The sequence below is a fragment of the Cygnus atratus genome, chromosome 15 (genome assembly GCF_013377495.2).
Source record: "Cygnus atratus isolate AKBS03 ecotype Queensland, Australia chromosome 15, CAtr_DNAZoo_HiC_assembly, whole genome shotgun sequence".
In the NCBI taxonomy this organism is placed as follows: domain Eukaryota; kingdom Metazoa; phylum Chordata; class Aves; order Anseriformes; family Anatidae; genus Cygnus; species Cygnus atratus.
The window spans coordinates 8,852,520-8,872,840 of NC_066376.1; the positions used below are offsets into that span (position 1 = coordinate 8,852,520).

The 20,321-nt window shown below is 48.3% G+C and overlaps 1 protein-coding gene across 1 annotated transcript; it reads left to right on the forward strand.

Moving 5' to 3' along the window:
- The first annotated feature begins 591 nt into the window (after positions 1-591).
- ITPRIPL2 (ITPRIP like 2) lies at positions 592-19,335 on the forward strand. Its single transcript, XM_050713900.1, has 2 exons — positions 592-618; positions 13,954-19,335. Exons 1-2 carry the CDS (start codon positions 592-594, stop codon positions 15,655-15,657), a joined length of 1,731 nt encoding a protein of 576 aa, XP_050569857.1. The 3' UTR covers positions 15,658-19,335.
- The last annotated feature ends 986 nt before the right edge of the window (positions 19,336-20,321 follow it).

Genomic DNA, 20,321 nt, shown 5'->3' on the forward strand with positions numbered 1-20,321 from the left:
AGGAGTGTCATCTTATGATACTGTTTTACAGAGCAGGACCCAAATCGAGGCAGCGATTATCTGTGGTTATCTGAGATCTAAACAGATTCACAGCAGTGAGTTTTACCTCTTTGTCAGTAACACAGTTTATGGCAGCATTTCATCATGTGAAGATGCAGATTAGTATACCTTTGATGCTATTAATGTTATGTGTGTATAATATATACGTACCTGTATGTTTGTTTGTTTGTTTGTAGTAAATCTCTTTGTTTCACGAATTAAGGTCATTGCCCTGCCTTTACTTGTGCTCCATCTCAACTTGAAGTAAGTGATGCTGTGCTGGGGGTGCTTCACGGCAGCGCTGTTTGGAGGGAGCTCTGGAGCTCATCCAGCCCAGCCTCCTGTGCCAGCAGCACTGTGGCCACCAGCACTGACGTCCCTCAGCTGTGGTTTCATCTAACCAGGTCATGGAAACCTGCAAGGACAGAAATTCCACCGTTCCTCTGGGCAACCTCTTGCAGTGCTGCACTGCCCTGCCAGTGATGCTTTTTTGTCCTGATGTCCATCCTACACCTTCCAAGGTGGTGGCGGCTGTTGCTGTCCTGCGGCACCATGGAGAAGAGTGGCTCAGCCATCTGGGTAAGTACCCTTCGGAAAGTTGGAGGCTACTATTAGATCTCGCCTTCCCTGTGCATGTGTCCCCCCTGAGCCTTTCACCAAGGAGCTACAGAAGGTAGAAGGGCAGACATCTTCTGTGCGGCTCCATCATTCCTGCTGCTTTTTCACTGCAGTTATGGCTTTCACAACAAAAGGTAGGAGCCAGTGGGACCGTGTGCCAAGGAAGGAGGGCACTGAGCAGTACGCTCCCCTTGCAGTGTGGTTCCTGAGCTGGCACAGAGAAATGCAAAAGCAAGAGACGGATCCAGTGACCAACTTGGCTGTCTCCCATGCTGTTAGTTTTAGACTCCAGGCTTCAAACAAATGCCTGAAGCTGTTGTTTTTCCCTGCTGTTATTTTCTACCCAACTGTTTGCATGTCAGTGATTTGTTCTTTCATGTTACGTGTGCCTAGGATGTGTGGATTTATTGATGTGATGGTACAGATGGGCACGTGTACACCGAGGTAGCCATTAAAGCAAGCCAAACACATGCACTCTGTGTTTCTGCTGTGTAAAATACATTTTGTGGACTGCAGAATAAGAAAAGACAACTGGCATTAGAAGCACGTTTCTTTATGGCTGCTGGCCAGCCACCTGCCAGTAGCTGCTCGGTTCGGAGTGGAGGCAGCTGGGGAGAGGGGTGATAGCTTTCTACAGCCTGTTCTGAAGGCACGCTCTGCCAGCTGCATTTCAGCAAGCTGTCATGGATTTCTCAAGTCAGTGGTTTGAGGGCTGCTGGATAGTCAGGGACTGCTTACTGTGTATGCAAACGGCTAAAACGTTTCAAGGAGTGAGAAGCCTTTGCTTATAGGAGCAGACAGACACAGTGCCAAGGCAAACAACTTGATTGCATTCATCTTTGTATCTGGGTTAAAGTAAATTTCTTATCTTGCTGATTGATCATTCCCTCTTTCTCTCCCTCCCAGCAGGGAGGGGCCGTGCTCCAGAGGTGGCACCTCGCTGCTCAGGAGGGAAGACACAAGTGCTTTGCTTTCGTGGGGCCAGTGTCCCACTGCTAAAACCATGGCAGAGCTCTTCTGCCCTGAGGGTTTCACAACTCACCTGCGGTCACCGAGCAGGTGAGGGGCAGAAATTCATGGAAATATGCTTTGAGAGGAGTTGGGCCTCCTGGGTGTCTGCACTACCTGTGCCACATTCCTGATATCTCGCAGAAATGTCCAGTCTTGGCAGCTTTTATGCATTTTTCACCCAGCAAAAGAACAGCAGTGGGACTTCAAGTCCCTGGTGAGGTTGTTCTACAGGCACAGCTTAATGGCTTGCTTCCAGCCCTCACCTGGAAAGCTGACTGCTAACGATGGCTGAGGTGCTGCCTCTGCCTCTCATCTTGTCAGCCCTCCTGGGTCTGACTTTGGGAGGAAAAATGCAGTGTGCCTGCAAACTTCTAGGGTGGCTGAAATGTGATTTAAAAAAAAAAAAAAAAAGTAATAACTGTCCGCTCTTCAATTCCTCCCACTCAAATATCACAGCAATACTTGCTAATGAGAAATAATTACATCTCAATTTTAAGTGACACGAGTACTGTTGTTTACATACAATGTGAGAATCTAGTAAGACATCAGGCATATGTTTAGGGGGATAATGCATGAGAAATGAGTTCTCTTGTCAGAGAGCTGAGCCTTGTAAAGGAAAATGACAGCTATGTGTGTTTACAGACAAACTCTAGATCTGGTTATGCTATCGTTTGTCATAAATGCAGACACATGCGGCACAAGTACTAATACAACATGAGCTGGAACACATGCTCCCCTCCTGCAGATGTGGCCTGAATCCTAATGCTCAGGGGATGTTTTGGGTTTGTGACCAGCAAGAGGATTTGTACCGGTAAGCAGACACAAGCAACCTCGAGCCTTCCCGTGGATTGTAGCACAATCCATGGAAAAATCCCAAACAGAGCAGGCAAAATACAGCCTGGCTTTCAGCTTGCGTTGCTGGCGGTTAATAACTGCTTCAGCAGCTATCTGGATCTGCCTGATGCATTGCGTGGCTGTGGTGTGGCAAAGGCTGGGATCTAAATGCTTACTTGAAGTTGGGGCTTTGAAGTGACCTAATGCTTTGACATTTCTTTCCAATCAACTCATCATTGCCTGTAGGTTTGGTGTTTAGATGGAGGTGGTGAAATAAATTTCACACTTGCAATGGTGAAAGCCCTGTGTCGTGTTTACAGAGGGCTTCCTAATGACAAGAAAGTCTGTGGTGATACTTTACCTTTTTACATTCCCTGCTGCTGTCAAAATACGTGAGCCTTTGTTTTCAGCAATACGTGCCTTTGTTTTCAGCAGATGCATTATAATATACCATTCATGTCATCTTCTACCGAGCACTTACTCCAGGCTGAGCTGCAATGAGTTAAGAATAGTCAGCAGAACAAATACGCTCGTCTTTGATCCACTGGGGGTTGGAAAATTAAAAACAAACCAACCAACAAATGTAAAGACACACCAAACCGTTTTGCTTGTGAAGACTTACTGTCACAGCTGAGAGAAACCAACAGAACAAATTACGAGTGTGAGCTGCACGTGTGAGGTAGGAAAACACAGCATAAAGCCAAGAGGAGAGGTTTGAGGAGGACATTTTCTAATGGATAGCTGTTCACACTGTAAAACCACTGCAAACATTGGCGTGTCTGGCAGTTGTTGTGCCGCACTCTATTCTTACTCCAGGCTCGCCATGCTTACCTTGGACGTAAGTTTGGGGTTGGTTGGTTTGTTTGTTTGTTTATAGTTCATCTCCTCTCCAGCCAATGATAATGCATTCCTGTGAGCTCTATTGGAGGATGCTTTTCCATCATAGTGAAAGGATATAGGAAAGAAATATTTAATTTTACACACTCGCTACATGCAAGGAAGGAATACTATTTATGCTTCCCTAAAGATGTAACGGGGTGTAGATTTTATTAGTGTGAGTTTATAGCAAATAAAATAACTTGGTGATGATTTTTCCATTGAGCAACTAAATACAAAATAGATACAACTAAAACCAGGTTATATCTGTTCCTATTTTTTTCCCCTGTATTCTTTGATCAATGATCTTGTTGGTTGGTTGGATGGGGGATGCCTGATTTTTGTACAAACACCTTCATTTGATTAATTTTATATTGTTATTTATTTAGTCATCTAATCAGGCAGCTAAGTCAGGGCTGTAGCACATGTGCAGCTGCACACACAGCAGGAATCGAACCACAAATGATGGTGAGAGGACAGTGGAGGCAAATGGTGCCCAAGAAACCTATTGTTTCAAAATCGCTCATTCAAGGTATTTAGTGAACATTTCAAGTAAGATGAATTTCCAAAAGTTCATGAATGATTCATTAAAGCAAGGGAAATGAATTCAATGAGGCATTCATTCATCAGGAATAATTCATTGTGCTTTAATGTGTTTAGGAGTCATATTTAAAATGTATTTCCTAGGCTTATAACCAATAAACCTGACCTAGAAGCAGGATCTGTTATTTCAGAGCCAAAAGCTGGTGCTGAAACTGTCAGAACTGAAATCTCTCAGTGAGTTCAGAGGCGACCCTCGGTATTTTATGTTTCTTGAACAACCCAAGCCTCCCCACAGAGATGAATTGTTAAAGCTCACATCCGATCAGCTCCCAGAACAGCTGTAACCACAACGGAGGAAAAGGTAAGGAAATTTCGAGTGTGTGTCTTTCAGTATCAAAATGCTCTCAAATGGAGCTTGGGATTTGTCCAGCCCGAGGCGTCTGTCCCCAGGCCTTTGTCACCTGGTGCGCTGTGACAGCCTCCAGAGCGGAGCTGTGGGAGGCGAATAATGCATATGGGGACAGTGTCGTGTTGTTTTAAGAGCTGCAATCTGGGCAGAAGTATGAGTTTTGGGTGGGTGACCATTCCTCTTTATTTTTCAATTCATGCTTTTTGTTCTCAGGCCACCACGGACACCGCTAGTTTCTGCTGCCATGATGACCACCACCAAGCTGTTGCAAGGGTGGCTGGTGAGGTCTGCTCTGCAGCGCTGCATCCGCCGTCCCTAGCGTGTGATGCTATGAAGGTGCCTGACTGTTTCACTTGAACACTTTCAGCATGGTCTTTATTGCCCTATGCTTTCTCCAGACGTTTATGTCCCCTTTTATTTATGAACGTGTCCTTTCTCCATTCAGAGGGGACCTAGTTACGAAGGTCCCAAAGGTGCGGGTGCCCCAGCTGCTTGGAAAAGCGATATTTTCATGGGCAGAGTGAGCCCAACGCTGGTGAGAAGCCTCATGTCGGTGGGAATGGGTACTGACGGTGCCAAGGAGGGCATCTCAGCATTCTCCTTACTCCTCTGGAAGGCGCCCTGCTGCCCCACCTGCAGAACCTCCCACGCGTTTCTTGGAGTGCTGTGAGCTCTCATCCCCCACATGCAGGTATCACTTCAGAGATCAGCAAGGGAAGAGGGGGACAGAGCGTATTCCTGGAGGGAAGGCAGGAAACAGACCATGGCTGTGGGCTAGCTTGTTGTAGAGGCTGCTCGGGCTTACACAGGCCTGTGCTGAGTCTGTTGCTTTGGTGGCTTGGCTTTGCATTTGCGCCTGTGTGAGGTGAGCAGGATGGCTTGCGCTTTGCAGTTCCAGGGAGCAAAGTGATGCTTTCTGTATGGCAAATGGAGAAAATTGATTTAAATTCAATTAGGTAGGATGTGAAAGATGATCCTACCTCTGTTCAAGTGGTCGGCACTGTACTAATAAGGAAACCTATGACACCAGATGTAAAAATAGCTGTCATTTAATGAGCTCATCTAACTGGCCTTAAACAAAGATGGGGATATGCTGCACTTTCTGTATCACTAATGAGCTAACTGTGTTGCTTTGCATCGATCTGGGGAGCATTTAATCTTACTTAAAGGGATGCAGCCTGAGAAATCAGCGCAGGGGATGCTGGAAGAGACCAGGCTTGGCTTTGCTGGTGGGGTTTTGGTGAATCCTCCCTGGGGCACAAGGCTAAGCCCCAGGGCTGTGTTTTGGGGCCTTTGTGTGGTGCTGGCACAGGGGCCAGCACACAAACACTGAGCACTTGGTAGAGCTCTGGGGCCCTGCTTTGTGCCAGTCATTGCAGAGATCCCGTTTGGAGGATGGGAAGGGATGGCAAAGGTGGAGGGATGGCATCATAAGGACATGCATCACCTATGCTGTCAGCCCCTTCAGAGTGAAGGGGTGAGAAACACTGCTTGGTCAGGATCCTTTATCATTTTGGGGTTGCTTTTCCTTCTTTTGCCGCTTTCCTTTAAAGCTGTCATTGTGCTCTCAGTCCTCAACAGGACCAGGTAAGGGTCTAGGACCAGGCTTCCTCAAGCTACCTCCACCCTCCAGCCCCACAGAATGAGAGCTGGGGGGCAGAGGGCCTGCTTTTTCCACCCTAATTGAAGAGTGTTGACGAGCAGGTTTCCCTGCGCAGATCCTTCCTCGCTCAGGTTTCCTGCCATGCTGTTTGTCCTTCTTTTCCCTGGGTGAGTGATCTGGTCCAGGCTCATCAGGAGTGTCGGCTGAGCCGGGATTGTCCCATTATAGGAGGCTGCAAGCCAGTAACAGTGCGCAACCCGATGTGCTGCTGATTCTGCGTGCTGGATTGCATTGCTTCATGGTCACAGCACCACCACAGGTTATTGGTCAGGCACAAAACCCCTTCTCTGATTTCAAACTTAGGGGTGTAAAAACCCAAAGCTAAAAGACACCAGGAAGGCTGACAGCTGGGGCTGAGGCTGCCGCCCCGTAACGAGCATTGCCAACGGGAGGCAGCGGCTGCTGCTCTTCAAAAGCTGTCAGTGACATGGACACATCCTCAGCGCCGCTGAAAACAGCAGGAAGCCTTGGTACAAGCCTGAGGTCTTGTTTCTAACTCCCTCACACTGTTATTTTTTTCAGAGCAGAAGTGATTTTGGTTTTCTGTTTGTTTGGTGGTCAAGGTAATCAGTACCTCTGAGGAGCTGTTTTTGCTGTGTAACATGAGGCTTTCTGCCAGGATAAATTGACAAATGCTTGTGGATGGGATTTATGCAGGTGGTGGTGAAAGCGAGGGAAGCTTCAACATACTCTGCGAAAAGTTTTATTTTAAATGTGGGAAAGAGTAGGTGATGCTCCAAGCACCCGTTCTGGCCTTGCTGCTCCCAAGTGGAGTGGGCCAGGCAGGGCCGACCTCCTGTGTGGCCTGGGGACCTTCGTAGGAGCTTTCTTGTACAAAAATGTGAACAGTAATGGTTTGGACTTCTGCTCTTTTCCCTAATTTCAACCAAATTGTTTGTGGAGTTAGTTGGAGTGGGAGTTCAGGACAAGCAGCATAGTTTTCTTGGAAAGCAAAGGGGAAAATGTGCTCTAGTAATTTGAGCAATAAATAGGCGGTTGAAACTGGTGTTCAATTCTCATTCCTAGGCTCCCTCTTTGCTAACAAACAAACATTAACAATCTAGACCAGTTTAAAATGTTCCAATCTTGCTAAATTGATTTTAAATCGATCAAATAGCAAAATAACCCCAAACTGGTGCAACAAAGCTGTTATAATCCTCATTTAAATTACTCTGCTTTAATCAGAAAATTAGAAATCAGCTATGCGATCACTTTTCATTAGTTCAGCAAGTTACGGTGCATCTCAGGCAGAAGCAAATACAAATTTAAGTGGCTTACCATTAATTAAGCTAAACCGTTGCAGTTGGTGATTAAATTTACATCTGAACACACACATACCGAGGCTGTCTCCACAGCAGCATCAGCCTCACCTTCCTGGAGGATGTGGCTGCACGTTCTTATCCCATACAGCTTGGTTGGCAGAATTCAGCATGCAAGTGTACATTAATGTAGATATGTTTTTTTTTTCTTTGTTCCCATTTCATTGCCTTGCTGGAAACATACAGGCATGGCTTCCTGAACAGCAGTGTAAGGGGAAAGCATAAGTGCTGTGCTCACACGATCCAAAAAAGAGTCCTTGAAGGCTTTCAAACAGCATTGCCAACCTGGAGGTGAGCCCGCTGGTGCTCGTGCTGCTCACCAGCACGGAGCCAGGGTATTTCTGGCTATAATAAGGACTGCCTTGGACAAGAGAGTGTTGTATGAATTACTCAGGAAGCTGTCCTTCTGCAGCAAGGAAATCCTGTATTAGGCTATACGTGGTTCATAGAAGCTGGGTCTGCTTGCAGACCTTCTGATTCAGTGTTATACCCTGCTGGTAGCTGGTGAGCAAACAGACTGGCAGAGGGGGCAGGAACATCCCACTTACAAAATAGGAAATATTTTAAGAGAGGACATGAGAGGACAAACTCCTGGATGTCCATGGGCATGCTCTGGAGGCCTGGGTTGCTGAGTCTGACTGCTCTTCCAGACACTTTTTTTTTTTTTGTGATTTATTGTACTTTTCTGCTTTAGACTGTTTAATAGCGTGTGGTATGAAGCAGCAGGTATAACCCACTCGCAGCTGTAGCTCCCTGCTGCAGGAAGGGATGCCCACATATTGCCTCCTGCACCTGCCACAGGCTACGTGTGCAGCTTGGGCTCCCCGGGGCAGGTACTGGCAGGGGTCTAAGGCTCGCACGTCAGGTACATCATGAAAGCACCAGACAAATGTCATCACCTGTGTGTGCCTTCTGCCTCTCTGCTCCTTTCTTCTGCCTGCCCAGACGGCGAGCTCTCTGGTGCAAGCTGCTTTTCCCATGTCTCAGACAGTGTCTGGCATGCTGTAGCACTGACATATCAGTTACACAGATGTATGAAATACTGCTCTCGGTGGAAAACTTAATGGATGCTATATACCCAACGCTCCTTTTTGCCTCCACAAATCTCCCGCAGGGATGTCATGCAGATGGTATATACTGGGACATCTATTTTTATCTCAGTGTTGTACGTGATTAAGTATAACATTATTCCTTATTTAGCTAACAGGATATCCTGCATAGGGGGCATTCTGAAGCAAGTATTTAGATAACATTTATTTAAACAATGGGTGATTTAAACAATGGTAGTAAAAATCAATGTTGTGGATTCTCTCTGTGATTTTGAGGCTATGGTTATTGGTGTATGATGTTATTTTTCTGGGGTATGCAATTGCTATTAAAAACCTCATCAACTTTTTTGTTGTTGTTTTATACAGGAACAATAAGATTACTGCTTAAGTGAAAAACAAGGAGCATTAGCATTGTAACTTGCCAGCAGTGGAGTTTATAGATAATTTAATCCAAACAAATGAGCTGCTATTTCTCCAGGAGAGGCTGAAAACACATCGGAGAGCCACTCCAGAAGTAAATGCATTGCCTGCGGTCCAGCTCCCAGACACGGAGGGACGAGTCACATCCCTGCTGCTTGTCCTCAAGTTCAATGTAACCTTGGTACTCGAAGTGACAAGAGGAGCAAAGCACTCCAGACAAGATAAAATGGTTTGTTTCCTTTCCTCTGTGATGGGCTGTAAAATGTGAACTACAGATCAACGGTGATAACGTGGATGAGCTGTTTCCATTGCAAAGCGAATACAGCCCCTGCAGTGTAATTTCAGTAGGATGGCAATGATGGGTAATGAGCAGCAATGCTTGCTGCTATTTGGTAACTGAAAGTAGTTTTGTGTTTACAACCCCTTTATTTCTGGTACAGCAGCCATCAGATGCTATTAGCTTGTGGGAGCAGGTAGATGGAGTGACTCTTAAACTGGCAATTTCCAAGTAAGCTCTTGACAGCAAAATTGGGCAGTTGCTCACCCCTGTGAAGTCTCCTACCTCTGATGTACTCAGCTTTTTGCCTAAAGCTTTTTACCTGTGCTCAGAACACACAGAAGCAGCCAGGGTCCTGCAAAATAGGCTGTTGGCTATCCCTCATCAGCCCCCGGCTCTCCAGCTCTTGTCTTGCTGCTGGCTGAGGAGGTACCGGCGGGTAACTTTAACGATGGCAGTAAAAATCAGTGTTGCAGACTCGCTCTGGTCCTGATTTAAAGTCACGGTTATTGGAGTACAAGCTGCTATTTTGTGGCTCGGGCAAGCCTGCCCCGGCGCTGCTGGCACATGCGCAGAGCTCGTGCTTGCATTCTCATCTGGAGCAGCTGATGCACACTTGCTGCCAGATGGCCCCAGGCTCGTGTCCCACCGGTGCAGGTGACATCTGGATTTCCTACATCTGGATTTCCTCTGTCCAGCGAAGCCTGCAGAGATAAATTCATGTAGGACTGGGGGGAGGCTGCAGCCTTTCCCCTGTACGCTGGTCCTGCAGTGCTAATGGCCGTGCTGCGAAGCTCGAGGGCAGCGGGTGCCCAGCGTGGCCATGCAGGCTCCTGCAGGTGTGGCTGGCTGGCTGCTGAGTGTGGAGGGGCAGCTCCTCAAATCAGCCTTGCATGAAGACAGAGCGCAGGCTGGGTCAAAAATCAGTGTGCCTGTGGCAAAGACCTGAAGGCATGTGAAACACGTTGGGTTTGAGGGTGTAAAAAAGCACAGGCTAGTGAAAATTGAAGCTATGGTCCAAAGGGTTCGTATAGTTCAATGGTGTTTTGTAATAGGGCTTCTTAAAGGATAGGCTTTGTATCAGCACAGCAGTGCTTTTTAACCACTTCTGCTGTTTGTGGGTGCAGAACAGAGTGCTTGTAGTGAAGGCTCACAGGCAATGAGTAGCATGATGAATGCTTTGGTCCTCTTGTCCTGCTTTACCAAGAAATACAGGAAAGCGTGAAACAAGGAGTGTGGGGGAGAAAAGTGCTTTTCATTTCCTGTTTGTTTTCAAAAATCTGACTGCTGGAAGGACGTTTCTGAGGAGCAAGGTTGTGACTTCAGCTGTCAGCAACATCCTCATGGAGCATGGAATTATTCTGCTGGTTGAGATGTCATAGCATAGCCTATGCTTCCTTACCTTTTCATCTGCTTTATTTAAAAAAAATAAAAATAAAAAATCCTGATTATAACTCCAAGGGTCAGTGTTGGAGCAGTAGCTCCCTGTAGTTCTCAAATATAATCTCCAGTCTCACTCTGGTTTGGCTGCCTGGGAATGAATTCAGGCTGCTTGGCCTTGGTTACCCAGTTTGACGTCTCAGCGCGTAGCATATTGGCTATTGAGTGTGAGCTTCTTTCTGGAAAGTACAGTTATGTACTCGAAGTAATGTTTTGTTTCATATAAAGACAAATTGCAAAAACATTTATGCAGCCTTTCTCTTGCACTTATTTCCCTGACTCATTCCTTCTTTTAACTCCTTTCTCAGATTGTTACAACATTTTCAGTTCACTGGGTTCAATCTCTTGCATCCAAGTGCTGCTGCTATGCCTTAGCGGGGCCTCCCACAGCCTTGTGCAGATGCAGCTGTGTTGCAGAAATGCAGTTCTAACTCCATCACCTGAAATGAAACCACAAGCGATGTTTATATAGATGCTTCTTAAAGTTCTGCAAGCAGCTTCAAAACTCAGTAAACATTTACTAAACAAAGAGGAGCCAGGGATGATGGCCCTGTCCGCATTGACATCTGAGACGGAGCTAACACACTGCCAGCAAAATACGTGTTTAAAAATGATCTTGAGTTATCTGTGCAGAAAGCAGGGGAGGAATTCTAGAGAAAACAACAGCAGTACAAGATCTGGCCTTATGGTTGAGAAACAGTGACAGGAAAATGTTATGTAAAGGAGTCATGTCCTGAACTGTCAGACCAGCTCGGTGACTGGATTTGTGTGTTACTGCGTGGCAGGAGTTTCCTTGGCTGCAAATGTGAGATGCTGCTTGCAGATATCCAGGCGATCGCAAACGCCAGTCTTTCAGGAGCAGTAACTCAATATGCTCATTTCTTGGTTTTAAGCATTGTCACCACAGGACTCTTGAAGCAAAAGCTAGTTAGGACACAGATGCATCCAAAAATACAGCTTGGCTAGAGTGGGCTTGGTACAAACCACAAGGGAGATGCTATGAGAGATATGAGGAAAAGCAGGTCTGAAGAGATCATCAGGACCTGGCAGCGCCCTGAGGGAGAGGGTTGGGTGAGGAGGTCTCAGTGACAGATGAGTCCCGGAGGCCTAATGGGACTGCTGAAACCTCCTCTTGGTGAGTCTGGAGTACTGATGTGGGCTGCGGGCAGAAACGTGGAGGAATCTGATTTGCTCTTTCATAAGCATAACTAAAACAAAAAAATGCAAATTACAAGCACGTGGACTGATGGCCGTACGTTTTTAAATGTAGTAGGCTGCCATATATATCTTTTGTTTCACACCCAACACTTTATCTTGCTTATGGCTTCTATGCTGAGTGTTGAAGGTCAGAACCATAATCCGGTAACACAGAGCTGTGTACATCTCGCAGGTTAACTAATGATGCTGCCATTATTTCCCCCCTTGTCTCCTCTAGGACATACACTATTCCTCCCAGATTTTGGCCCACAGCTGCTCTCTGCAGCCCTGGCTGACCTGCACAGCTTGTCCAGTGAAGAGCAATAATTCCTCAGCTCTTCAGTTTCCCATGGCTCAGGTATTTGAGAAATTGAAGGGAACCACAGACAAAGAAGTGATTTATCCTGCTCCTCTGAGAGGCAACAAACTAGCGACACTTGTAGTTTCTATCGTTGGGGGTTTTACAAGCTCTATTATTCATATTTATTGCAGTAACCCTGCTTCCAGGGTGTTCTGCTTTCCAAGAGAAGTACCCACGTGAGCGGTTGCAGCAGTTGTGTTTGTACATCGCTCCTGTGGAGCAGGCTGCTCACACAACTGAATCTGCTTCACAACCTCTCCTCGTGCAGTGGACCTCAAAGAATTGCCAAGGGAGGGCTCAAACAAAGAAACTCTTTCTGTCAGACCATCATTTTTGGCTGTGGTTGCTGATGTAAAGACCTTGTGACAGCCCAGCCATGCAGTCTGAAGCAATGTGTGCTTCCTTACATCTTCTGCAAACAAGTTCCCAATCCCTGGCCCACACTGTCCTCTCCTAAAAGCAAACCCTGCCACAAAAGCTTTATGTGAGTACTCCTACACCTGGCCCCACTTGCTCGGTCTCAGAACAGGGCCCAAGCATTGCTGTTCTCGAGGGAACCAGGATGATCCTCATCAGGCTCAGCTCAAGACTCTCCAGCTCTCGGCAACAAAAGGCAGGGTTAACTATGAGCAACATCTCCCTCGGTCAGCGCGATTCGGTGCAATCTCCAGGTCACATTGCCACTCGCTCCCCGCAGACCACAGCTTGCAAGGGAAAGGCGATGACACTGTCAGCAGTGCCGGAGGCTTTGCGAGCGTGGAGATGTTTCTGTGCCTGTCTTCCAACCTGTCTGGCTCTGCCGCTTGTGGGCTCGGGATGACTCCTGCCGTAGCCCTGGGTGTGTATTTCTGATGAATCTCAAATTCTCCCATCTGGTTTGTGCAGACAGCCGCCGTTAACAGCAGCAGCGCTGACATCATGGCAGCTGTCATACAGCAGGCAAGGAAACGGGCCCTGTGCAACACATGAATAACTTCTCCCAGGGTTATTTCTTCTTCCCTTTTAGTTTGTCAGCCGATGAGTGATTTGGGCAAAAGGGAGGGGAGGGGGAACGATCAAAACAAAACAAAGGAGGCTTTTTTCATGATTTGAATGAAGAGGCTGCAAGCAGCTATGGGTAGAGCAGCAGACCGCAATGCAAGCAGCTATTAGTACAGCAGCCCGTTGGCACCCCGATGTATTGATGGCAACAACTTTGCTGTTCCGTATGCACTGAGGCCCACGGAGCTGTGACCAACTATGACTCCCCTGCCACGGGGCTGACCTTTATCACTTTTATTTGTGGAAGTAATGGACGATGCTGAGCTCGTGATGCTGTCCCGCCGCCCTGGCCCCATTGCTCCCTAACCCCTTGACGGGGAGCTGCAGAATCACGCAGTTTTACACCAAACGTGTGCCCCAAAACGTTCTTTGGCCGTGATGGGGGCATGGCGAGATGGGTCTGAGGCTGCCTGCCAGAACCCTCAGGGGCAGGGGGCTGCTGGCCGAGGGGCTGGGGCTCTGCTCCGGGGGCATGTTGGTGTGAGGACATCTTCTGGCTGCGGTGTCGGGCTGTGAGGAGCTGGGGCGGCCTGTGAGGAACCGGGACAAGCCCTGAGGAACCGGGACGGGCCCTGAGGAGCCACGACAGGCTGTGAGGAGCCGGGGCGGACCCCAAAGAACCGGGACGGTCCCTGAGGAGCCGGGGCGGTCCCTGAGGAGCCGGTACAGGCCCTGAGGAGCCGGGCCCGCCGGAGGCCCGGGCAGGAGCGGGCGGCGCCGCTCCCCGCCCCGCGGGCGGCTCGGTGCCGGCCGGCCCCCGGGCTGACAACGCCCCCGGCCCTCTCTCGGCGGCCGGGCCCGTGGCATTTCCTCTGAGCTCACTCGGCGGCTGACGCGGCGCCGCTCCCCTCGGAAGAGGAAGCCTCGCAGCAAGCAGCAGCAGCGGCAGCAGGCAGGGGGGCGTGCGGCGGTGGGGAACGGGGCGGCGGCGGCGCTGGGGGCGGCCGAAGGGGACGGCGGCGGCGGGGCCGGGCGCTCCCCGCCCGCAGGGCCGGGCGGCGGCCAGCATGGCCCGAGCCCCCGCCGCGCCCCGGCCGTGTCCGACAGCCTGGACGCGCGCGTCCTGTGGCCGCTGGCCACCTGCCTGTGCACCGCGCTGCTCTGCCTCTGCCAGGCCCCGCGGGGCCGAGCGGCGGCGGGCGAGGAGGAGGAGGAGGAGGAAGGCGCGGCGGAGGCGGGCTCCGTGCCGCTGCTGAAGGGCTCGGCGCTGCTGCTGCTGGTGGCGGTGCTGCTGGGCAGCCTGCTGGCCCGCTGCTGCGGCTCGGCGGGGGGCGCTCAGCGGCACGGCACGGGGTCGGGCTGGGGGGCTGCTGCGGCTCGGCGGGGAGCCCTGGAGGGGTTCCACGCCCGGCAGCTGCGGCTCTCGCCCCACGTCCTGGGGCACAGCAAGGCGCACGTCGGCCGGGTGGTGGCCGAGCTGGTGCGCGCTGCCAAGGCGCAGGGGCTGCAGCCCGGCCCGCTGGCCCTCAGCCTGCGAGGGGACTTCGTGCGCATCGGCAGCGCCTACGAGCAGCACAAGGTGCGAAGCCCAGACTGCTTCGACGTCCTGGTGCCGCTGCGCCTGCCGTCGCGCCTGGAGCCTGAGCCTCGAAGGGACCTGGGGCCGGGACTGGGACCGGGAGCTGCCTTCGTGTGCGGGCTGCGGGCCCCTGCGGGGGCTGGTTGGCCACGCCGCTACCGGCCCTTTACTGAGGGCTTCTGCGTGGAGCCGCAGGGCCGCTGCCTGCTCTCGTCGGCGCTGGTGCTGCGCTGGTTCCAGGGCCACCTGCAGCGCTGCCTGAGCGCCGTGCGGTACCGGCTGCAGGAGCGCTGCCGCATCAGCCTCTCGGCCTGCCCAGGGCGCCCACCGACGCTTCACATCTTGCCTTGCTCCGACTACGTGTGCTGCCACATCTCCATGGCCGTGCGCCTCATCCCCGCCATCCCCCTGGGCGACGCGCTCTACCTCACGGCCCTGCCGCCCGAGGTTCCGCAGGCAGCCCCGGCACAGGAGGCCTTGTGGGGCCTGAATGCCTCGCGGCAGGAGCAGCGGCTGCTGAGCTGGTTGAAGGAGCAAGCCCCGGCCTCCTCCTGCCACCTCAAGTGCCTGCAGATCCTTAAGGGCCTGCGGGACCTCCGCAGGCAGGGCCTGGAGGAGCCGTTCTGCTCGCTGTGGGGCCAGGTGCTCTCCTCCTACGTGCTGAAGACGGCCCTCTTCTCCCTGCTGCTGCAGGGGCCCCTGGAGGCTTGGGATGAGCGGTTCCTGGTGGAGCGGCTGGAGGACCTGGTGATGTACCTCAGGGACTGCCTGCGCAAGCAGGTGCTGATGCATTTATTCCTGGGCAACACCAGCCTCCCCGAGGCGGTGGCGCTGCCCAGGTTCCTCAAGGAAGCCGCCCCTGTGAACTTGCTGGCTCCTTTTGACGGGCCCACGCTGGACATGGCCGCCTTCCAGCTGCTGTACACCTGGAGCCAGGCCCCGCACCTCATCAGGGTGTACAGCAGACCCCGGTACCTGCGGCCAACGCCTGCCCCGTGCCGGCACGTCGTCGAGGCCCGGCAGGAGCTGCACGGAGAGTGACCGACATTGCCCGCATGCCCGTCTGCCCAGAGCCCACATCTCCCCGAGGAAGGTGGGATCCGCTGAAATGTTCTGCGGTTTTGTCCCTGACCTGAGAAAACTAGGAAACCAAAGGCCAAGACTCAAGGAAATTGTGATTGCTTCAGTTTTTTAATCTCATCCTTGTTGGTTCGTGGAGAATTGTGAAATTTCTGGGGAAATGCCTTAGTGGGGAAGTGTGAAAGTTTGGTCAGCTCCAAGCAACAATTCTGGAAATTTGTCTTAACTTGTTGTTTTATTGGCAAAATTGACCTTTTTCTGAGATTTGCTTTTTATCATACAAAATCCATTTGGGATTTAAAAATCCCATGAGTGCAAACAAAACCTCCTAATGTACCGAGATGCTCTTAAAATGAGATGAGCGTTAGAGCATGGGTGCTGATCTCAGTTTGAAATGCTCAATGACATGATTTAAATTTCCTGTGTAATCTAATACATCGTGCTGAATGGAAATATAATATGCATGCTAATGCGGCATCAAGGAAAGAAGTTAAACCTCTCTGATGTATGAAGAATCTAGTTGTGCCTTTCTGTGTTAAATGAAGGTTTTACTGAAGGATTGAAATGTGGATAAAAAGAAACAAATAGCACTTTATTTTCACAAAGGCCTTCATTCTACCATAATTGGCTGCTCTAAATACTTGCTATGGGGGAGGCATTAGTATTTTCATAAAGGGATGATGTTTGAATCATCCCCAAGAAAACCTTCTTTTGACAGAAATACTCGGGAGTCCATTTATGGGTTCTTGGTTTTGTACCTTTTTTTTTTTTTTGAGTAACTTTTTCTCAGAATTTTCTTTAATACGAGGACCAACAACAAAACAAAGACATTTTATATTTGTTTCGGAACAAAGCTTCAACCAGTCCAAATCTCAGTGCTGTAAGCTGACTGCTGTGCCCTTGTGCTCTCCAGTAAGAGTGCGGTGGGATTTTTGGATTAATGCCTAGCCAGTTCTCTGACTGTGGCAGCGTTTTGACCAAATAACCTGATGGGATTTTCTAGTGCTGTGCTATAGCAAATCATTATCTTGTTGTGGGGAGGAGGAAGTAAAATATTTCAGGGTACTTGATAATTCTGTAGCACGATTTCATGGTACAGTGGGGCAGTCTTAGGCTATGGATTATGGTGTCTCCTAAATGTAAGCATCAGTGAGATAATTTCCACTTGTAGTGGAAAGAGCGTTTGAGAATACTTCACATAGGGTCTTACCGGGCTGAACAGGCATCGTTTAACTGTTTGCTAAACTTCTCCCATTGGTCTTGGTGGTGAAGTTCAGCTTGAAGGAGTGCTTGGGCTTGCGGGCCTCTGGCTGGTTATGTCCTGGTCTCTGGAATAACCTGGCGAGGTGTAACGCAGCTCTGCAAGTGTCCTGTGTTCCTGGTACAGGAGCCTGATGTATCCTAGGGTGTCAGCGAATGCAGAATGGCAAATCTTTGCTTTAAGTTAAAACCTTGGGTCACCTGCTCAAGTATTTGATGTATTGAAAGCCAAAACCTGTTACTGAGTTGCTGATGCTCAGGATGTTAACATTTGCCTGATTACCCACTCTACTGTGTCCTAGGTGAGCAATCTGAAATGAATTATAAATTACTAAATGTAACTCCTGGGAAGCTTCAGGATAACTTGAAATTACTAATACACTCCTCCTCTCCCTGATGTACATAGAGATACTGGTGTGCTTTATTCACAGTTCTATGCAACAAAGCACAAAACAAACATTTTTTAAATCTATGAAGCTTTATAAAAATTTATTTTTCTAAATGGAAACACTCCCCAGGCAGATGTTTGCCTACTTCTGTCTGTGTATTTTTTTAACTGCTCTTGCTGTCTTATTTTCAGGTAATTATAGTGTAGGTCACACCCTCAAGTTGGGGTATTTTTATACATGAAGCGCTGTGCTTCTTTCTACAAATACAAATAGTGTATTTAAAGGTAGTACTGATCAAATGTTCTTTGCACATGGTATTTAAGGCTAAGTGTGAGCTACCTTGGTCAGTGGTGGTTTTTTTTAGTTTGGTTGTTTTTTTTGTAGCAGACCATGATACGTACTGTTTCTGCAGACTTGTGTTATTTGTTGATTGAAATGTGATGCAGGTCTGCAGTCAATGGACTAGATGCAGGTCTGCCCAAAGGACTAGATGGCCAGTCCAGGGTACTGTGGCTGCCTGAGCTCATGAAAAAACACTCCAGCTGTTAATTCTGGCATCATAACCGCTTCAGTCAGCCGTTGGTTTGTTCACATCGCTGTGCATCCCTCTCTCTGAAAAGTGATCTTTTCTGTGAAAAGGGATGCGTGTTTGGTGTGGATTCTGTACTGGTGGGAGTCGGTAGTAGACCTGGTAAGAACTTTGTCATTAAAGTGTAGTAAAAGGAAGAGATGGTTGCATCAGGCAATTCATGGCAAGGAGAGATGGAGAAAATAAATAGAAAATGAAAGTTGGGCTGAGGGGTGAGTGAGACTGATGGTAAACTCTCAGTGAAGACGCACTACAAATAAGCCAAGGGACATGGGGTTAAGGTTGGAGATCTATTGAGAGTTAGGCAGGCTTGGGGTGGAGGGAAAAGAGATTTAACTGGGTGTTATTTTGACAGTATTTCGAAACCAATTGAATCCATCTGGGCAACCTTTCTTGAGGTGACCATGTGCATGCTGTTGGGTGAGGGCTGAGGAAGACCTCTAGACTAACTTGCAGCTCTGTTGGGCAGCTGAGACATTAAGTGTATTTTCTTTATCTGCTGCAAAGTGTGTGTTCATGAGTCTGATTGACAAAAGGAGCTGATGGAAGTTGGGTTCTGTTACGCTGTTCATCGTACTCCACAAGAAACGTGACAGTGGTAGGAACTGTAGTGTCCTGGTGCCATTATGGAGCCTTATCTGCAAGGAGGTGTGTAGAGAACTTGACCTGGCGATACTGTACTAAATACACCAAGGTTCTGAATATGTGCCATGTGTTAAGGTCATAGCTGTTACAGTGTACTATAGGTTCAGCATGGTGGCCTCTGTACACGGAAACTGAAACGCAAATGCAGAAGAAAGAGCATGTTATTTAGCACTAATGTGGGTTCTTGGTTCTCTTTATCTGCAAGCTAGTGTTACAGAGACTTTGTGCAAATGAAGTTGGTTTTATTGAACATTGGTTGGGACGGGGAGTCACACCTGCGAAAGAGTAAGTTAATTTGCCAAAATGCATATTGGCAATGCAATGGCAATGCCAAAATGCATATACGTGACTTCTCGTTGTATTGAAAAATAGTATATATTTCTCAAAGACATCATTATTTCTTATCTGACTAAATGTCTCAAAAACATTCCTCCTCTTTTGAATTTGAATCTCTACAGAGTAATGTAAATTTCAAATGTCTGTCTGCAATAGATGTTTTTGGTACAACTATTTTTGCTGGTTAATAATTAGACCAAAGATTAAACTGAAGTGTTTGGCTGCTATTGCTATTTTTTGTTTTGTTTTGTTTTCAAAAAAAAGTGTTTATAGACTCAAAATGTCAGCCCATTTTAATGAAACATTTATCAATTCATTTCCTATTTAATATCAAAATACATTTGCACTTTTATTGTTTCCATAAAGTTGGTGTTCTTGTTTTAATATTTCACTGTGGTAATAAACAGCTGTTTTAAAGCACCTGTGCCTCAAGATTGAAATTCCTTGTTGGTTTGTTTATTTTTTTGTCTTAGTAAAAGCTACCTGCAGCTGTGAAACTGTGATCTGCAGGTTTATATGCTCTTTAGGAGGAGACTACTAAAGTGGCAAAACCATGGGAAACCAGGAAGTCCACGCCTTGGGAGTTGTGCAGAGAGATATGGGAGGAAAGCCAGGAGAGAGACTGGAGTATGGTTATCACAGGTGGTTGTGTTGCTGAATTCTGAAATGGAGCACGCTGAGGTTTTGTGCCTGCAGTGCTCTGAGGTTAGGAAGGTATCGGTTCTTGCTTCCCCACCTTCTGTTTCGGGTCACTGCACAAAATCTGCTTTTCCTGGTGCTTACTGACGAGCTAGGACTTCATTTCACGGTATCTCTGTGAGCTTTTCAGCATGGCATGTACAAACACGCCTCCGTTCCAAACCACGTAGGTTGTGCTTTATTAAATATGGAAAAAACTCCCGCTGAAGCCAGCAGGAGTTGAGTGGATGGACCAGCAAGTTACCTGTCCTTTACTACTCTTTGGTAAGAAGCCAGAATTAAACACTTGTGGCTTGTGCTGATTTTCCCTATTAATGAATGGAATAACAACAAGATTTCTACATTTTTGATCATTAAATCAAAACTATGTTGCAAATAACTATCTCCAGATCTTTGTGTGCCTGCCTCTTACATTGTTGACAGTAGCTTCTCTAAGAGGGGGCCCAAGCATTTTATAAAACTGAGGAAGTCCAGCTGGTTAATGGACTTCTCACTTGCAAACATTTAAGGAATATCAGTTTTTTAGTGTCAACACTCACTCACCCAAGTCAGAACAGAGGAAGTGTATTTAGATCTTTACCTCTTTAATAAAATTATCTCATATTAATGGCTTCCTTTAAAAGCAGTAGCAAGTCTCTGGTCTCCATTAATTTCTTTCTCTGAAGTGTTTCTCCATTTGAATCCTTAGTTTCTATTCAGCAGAAAAT

What these genes read in the sequence shown, in the direction of transcription:
- ITPRIPL2 (XM_050713900.1), top strand. Translation starts at nt 592, where the DNA reads ATGGAGAAGAGTGGCTCAGCCATCTGG. An exon ending in AGAGTGGCTCAGCCATCTGG is followed by an intron (nt 619 to 13,953) that starts GTAAGTACCCTT and finishes TCCCCTCGGAAG; the next exon opens with AGGAAGCCTCGCAGCAAGCA.